The following is a 6,000-nucleotide window of genomic DNA, read 5'->3' as shown; positions in this document are numbered from 1 at the left end:
GGATTCGTGGCCTTTTGCCTGCTCGCTTTCGCCCGGCCGGCTGCTGGAGTGTCCGCGAGCAGACCAGCTCAAGGTGAGGACTTTAAACCGAGCCGGGGAGCAGCTGCACCTCCGCTGGGAGTTTGCAGTGCAGCTCCTCTTCCCAGCCTTTCAGCTTGCTTTCGAGCGCGCGCCTGTTAGGTTTAGCCCTGCTGGGCGCGTGCTAGCAGAGTTGAACGGTCTCGCGCTGAGTTCTGTGATGCACGGGTCTTTACCGTGTGTTCTCTGTAGGTGGGAACGAGAAAGAGCTCTGACTGAGACTCTCTTGAGGGTCTTTCCAGGCCGCTGTGTGCGTGCATTTCACTTCATGTCACTCAGGGAGAGGCAGAACTGCTCAAAAGCACTCTTAAAGATGGTTCTTCAAGGGTTCTTTAGTAAAGACTGTGGTTCTGTATAGAACCATGAACACTCAGAAGCATTTGCAAGCTCAAATGGTTCTTTGCATAGTGAAATAGCTCTTCAGATTGATGAAGAATGTTCTGTATATGCTTCTACATAGAACCCTTCTGAAAATGGTTCTATGTAGAACCAAACTTGTTCTGCTGTTGTTATGATGTCAGCCTTGTAACAGTAGAAAAGCCCTTTTTGCTGCCATATAGAACCAAATGCACATTCTCCATTAGTCTGAAGAACCATCTCACTGTGCAAAGAACATGAAGTGACCTCTGGGTTCTGTATAGAACCATTGCCTTTATGAAAGAAATATGCTTCTACATAGAACCTTTTTGAAAATGGTTCTATACAACAAGCTTGACATCGTCACAGTAGCAGAATGCTTTTTGGTGCTACATAGAACCATACACAACACATTCTCTGTAAAGAACCATTTCACCAAGCAGAGAACCATGTAAGCATGAAATGAACTCATGGTTCTAAATGGTAGTATTGACTTTACTAAAGAAAGAATGGTTCTACATAGAAGCTTTTTGAAAACTGTTCGATACAGCACCAAAAGTGGTTCTTCAACTTTGAAAAGCTTGACATGGTAACAGCAGGAGAACCCTTTTGGGTGCTATGTAGAGCCATACACAGCACTTTCTCGATCAGTCTGAAGAACCATTTCACCATGCCAAGAAACATTTAAGTGTGAACTCATGGTTCTAAACAGAACCTTTACCTTAACTAAAGAATTATGCTTCAACATGTATGTAGAACCTTACGATGTCAAGCTCGAAACAGTAGAAGAACCCTTTTTTTGCTGCTATATAGAGCCAAATACACATTCTCCGTTAATCTGAAGAACCGTTTCACCATGCGACGAACCATTAAGCATGCAAATGAACAGAAGCTTTGCCTTAACTAGAGAAATATGGTTCTACATGTACATAGAACTTTTTTGAAAATGGTTCTATGTAGTGCCAAAAAGGGTTCTTCTGTTGTTACAAGCTTGCCATCGTTACAATAGCAGGACCCTTTTTGGTGCTGTGTAGAACTGTATACAACACATTCTCAATCCACCTGAAGAACCATTTCACCATGCAGAGAACCTTTTAAGCATGCATGGTTCATTGATGGTTCATGGTTCATTGATGGTTCATGGTTCATTGATGGTGTCTTTACCAAAGAACCCTTGAAGAACCATCTTTTTTAAGATTGCGAACTCAAAACCAGGATTTTCTTGAGAAGTCAGGGTCAAACTGACTGGGCTTTGCTTGAGAAGCTGTATATTCATATATATTCACATTGCATGCTTTTATCTAGAGTTGGCGCAGGTCCGATCGCAGGGCGCCGAGATCCGATCCAGCGCTGTGGCAGATCTCAGCTGAAATGCCTCGATAGCTGTGGATGGTATAGTCTGATCACGATTGGCTGCTTTTAGACGCTCATCTTACAGCGCTTCATTAAAAACGGCACATTTTAAAGCATAGCGGTTGGGATCTGCATCAGATACTCCAGCTTCTCGCATCAGGAAGGAGAACGTGGTATGGATCCATCTCAGTGCCGTATAGATGTGTATATTTCACTTTGTGTCTGCTGTCGGGATCTAGAACTACAGATCCATCAGAAGGTATTTAGCACCATAAAGTCGAGCATTTGACACTCGTCTGCAATGCGGTGGTGAAACACACCTCAGACTGTAACGGTGTGCGGCGAATCGTCGCTGGCCGTTCAATTTCTTTTAAATGCCAGCTGCTGTTTACACTGTGCCAAAGTGTCATGACGAATGGACCAACAGAAACGGTCCAAAACAACATAGAACAAAACCTTTTTTCGTTTACATTAGCTTGCTCTCAAAGTTCAAGAAAGTTTCTGCTTTTCCTGAAAAGCCGCGAGCGACAGCATGATACCTGCATATGCGTTCAACACTACGTGTCAAGGTTCTGCGTTGTTGGAGACAAAAGTTTTTTTTTGTCCTCCGAAGTTCATTTGTAGAGTAAGAGGCCAAAGCCCGTCTTTCCTCAGAAGATTTGAAGTGAGCAGGATGGACAGTAATGCGGCAGAGCCGGTGAGATTTGGCCGTGTGAGGGTATGTGTGTGTGTGTGTGTGTGTGTGTGTGTGTGTGTGAGATACATGGTGACGGTTCACACTCAGACACACAAAAAGCTGTCCCTTGGGCCGCTGACAGAGCGTAGGACGGAGGAGGGGGGGCATCTTGGGTGGTCTGCTTCCCATTGTGGGAAAACCCAATATTTACATTTTGCAATTAGAACTACTTTTCCTCTTTTCGTTTTCCACAACATCCATTACACACATCTCACAGGGCCGAGCGAGGGAAGGTAGCGGCGGCGCGGGCGAATCGGTCGGCACCTGTTCGCTGTGTTCGCTGTGGTGTGTGTGTGTGTGTGTGTGTGAGAATTCCTGTGTGTGTTTTTGCATGTTCTATACTGGCAGCCTGTTGGACTCTTTTTTCCCACCTGAAAACCTTTGGCTTGTTACTCAGTGTAGTAACCTCCTATGTACCGTTCAGTCACAGCTAAGGCTGTAACAGTTCATAATTGGCTATGATGAAGTTGGGTCTTATCTCAATACAGCAAGAAGAGTCCGTTTATTAGAGCATTCAGCGTTCTGAAGGACTTCATACTGTCCCGATCTGACGCTGTCAACCAGCTGATATCTGTGCCACAAGCTAACACACGTTAACAATGTCACAACGTTACGATGTCATACAATATGTTGAGGTGCTACCTCTCTAGTAATTACTATGAAGTATTCAGTGACTACTATATATTATATAGTACTTCCTATAAAGTATTCAGTAAATTCATCACGGTGAATTACTATAAATTATTCAGTAACTTCTATTAATTACTGAGTAACTATAACTATATACTAATTACTTAGTATCTTCTATTCATTATCTGGTAACTACTATGCGTTATTCAGTATCTACTATAAATTATTCAGTAACCACTATAAATTATTCTCTAAGTACTATAAATTATTTAGTAACTACTATTAATTATTCAATAACTACTGTTAATTATTTAGTATCTACTATTTATTCAGTGTCTAATATTAATTATTCAGTAACTACCATGCATTATTTAGTATCTACTATAAATTATTCAGTAACCACCATGAAATATTAAATATCTACTATAAATAATTCAGTAACCACTATAATTATTCACTAAGTATTATACATTATTTAGTAACTATTATTAATTATTCAGCATCTGCTATAATTTCTTCAATAACTACTATTAATTATTCAATAACTACTATTAATTATTTAGTATCTACTATTTATTCAGTATCTAATATTAATTATTCAGTAACTACCATGCATTATTTAGTATCTACTATAAATTATTCAGTAACCACCATGAAATATTAAATATCTACTATAAATAATTCAGTAACCACTATAATTATTCACTAAGTATTATACATTATTTAGTAACTATTATTAATTATTCAGTATCTGCTATAATTTATTCAATAGCTACTATTAATTATTCAGTAACCACTACGAAATATTAAGTATCTGCTATAAATTATTCATTGACTACTATAAATTATTCAGTAAGTATTATACCTTATTTAGGAACTACTATTAATTATTCAGCATCTACTATAAATTATTCAGTAACTACTATTAATCACTTAGTAACTGCAATTAATTATTCAATATCTGCTGTAAATTATTCAGTATCTGCTCTAAATGATTCAGTAACTACTATAAAGCTTGTGTAAGTACTGTAGTTATGGGAGTGAGTGGCTGAATTGGGGATTAGTTATTAAATGTAGAGCCCGCTAACGGCCATTTATCCATTTGGCCCAGTCATTTCCAGTTCTGGTCCTGGGTTCCCCAATGAACTCCACATCTTAAGTGGTTGTTCCGGCTGCCAGTGTGTCTGATTTGATTTGATGTAATATACAAAATCTCGGCTTTGTTGCCCTTACTAACACGGTGTGTTTTGCTTTTGATTAAGAAGGCAGATACTGAGCCGATTAGTATGATTAGCTCTGGCCGGCACTCGGTGTTTATTTAGCGACAGGCTTGGCCTCAGCTGGCACTGTTCTGGAGTGATCTTCAAAGGGGCTGGGAGAAATGAGATTGGCTGTTAGGGGTATAAAACTGCTTTGCTGCATTGTGAGGTGTCCATTCGAAGGTTTCCGAATGTTAGAATCAATTACAATGCTCTTACTGAATATTCAGTTAGAGGGTGGGCCGTATAACAATATGTCAAAAGTTCATTTGATCACAAGCTGATTGTCGTGAGTTATTCTTAACACAGCAGTGTGTTACACAGTTCTGAACCCTGAATATGTTCAGTCCCACAAGGTGTTACTGTCCATCGTCAAGGCATTGCAAGTCCTCGTTTTACAGCAGCGCAGTTCTCAAACCTAGTAAATCTGTTCAGCGAATCAGTGCGCAGTATTCGGATCAGGTGACGCAACACTGCCACAAACGGTTTTAGGCAGAATCTTGAACAGCTCACTTTCCCTACAAACTGTGTAAAATAATGACTAGTGTATCTAAACCGAGCACACTGTGTCTAAACCACTTTGGATTCAGCCATGTGGGCACAATTCAAACTGGACATAAAGCTCAATATTCGGGTGTAAAAGCCCAAATTTCATAACGCACATAGTGCACTATACAGGGAGCAGTGAGCCATTTGGGATGCAGCCTTACGGTTTTCAGTGCTCTGATCTCATATAGGTTTAATACTACATATTATTGGGCTGTTTATGTTGCAATTTGCAGCTCTTTACCTGCTTATTTTATGTTATAGACGGTTAAATATTGCACTTTAAAGAAACTTTGAAACTTTTAAATTGCCTTGTTTAGTTCTGATATATGAAATGACCATTATCTGTTTATCTGCTTGTGCCAAAAAGCTAAATTTAATTAGAAAAAAAGATGTTTTTGAGTTTAATTTTGTAAGTTTTGTTGAGTTATTTTTACCTAATCAAAACAACCCAACTACAGTTTGTTTGGTATTACTTAGAACATGCAATATGATGAAAAATGCTAAAAAATTCATTCAAATTGAGATGTTTCTACATTTATTGTTATAAAATTTTGCTTTTTCTTTGTTTTTTTTACACAAGCATATAATGTACATCATCAGTACCTGAAGACCACCAACTGTAGCATGTTTCAGTAGGAAAAGAGGATCATTAGTCGAGGGTGAGCATGAAAAACTGAATAAAAATTCATCAGAATCATTGAACTCTTTGTTTTTTGGTAGTATTTTTTAAATGTGGCACTGCTGGTGCTTTTTGGCCTGTTCTAACTTGCATCATGTGAATGTCTCTCGAAGTATTGCTATATTATATTTTGCCGTAATGCCCACCCCTACATTTATCAATGTAATATTCAAATGATGTGCTAGTTCCGCTACTGTGTTGTAGTTGTACAAGATGTTCCCCACATTTGTCTGCCAAAGTAATAATTAAAAGTAATACCAAAACAAATCCGGCTGAAATAAGAGATTTCGTCATACGTTTAATCGTTTTCCTCAGTCAGATCATTGTGTGCTCAGATATTCACACCCCTGTAGTTACCT

The 6,000-nt window shown here is 38.9% G+C and overlaps 1 protein-coding gene across 2 annotated transcripts in view; it reads left to right on the top strand.

Annotated features, from left to right (window-relative positions):
- Positions 1–6,000, top strand: part of scube3 (signal peptide, CUB domain, EGF-like 3) — a 164,174-nt gene that overhangs the window by 213 nt on the left and 157,961 nt on the right. For both annotated transcript variants that reach the window (XM_037541305.1, XM_017717911.2), the window contains exon 1: positions 1–73. This exon is cut by the window's left edge. In XM_037541305.1, the coding sequence (XP_037397202.1) occupies positions 1–73 (73 nt within the window). The remainder of the gene's footprint in view (positions 74–6,000) is intronic.

Source organism: Pygocentrus nattereri, chromosome 9 (genome assembly GCF_015220715.1).
Source record: "Pygocentrus nattereri isolate fPygNat1 chromosome 9, fPygNat1.pri, whole genome shotgun sequence".
NCBI classification, from domain to species: Eukaryota; Metazoa; Chordata; class Actinopteri; order Characiformes; family Serrasalmidae; genus Pygocentrus; species Pygocentrus nattereri.
The sequence above is the reverse complement of the archived record's forward strand: the minus strand, read 5'-3'. Positions and strand labels throughout refer to the sequence as shown.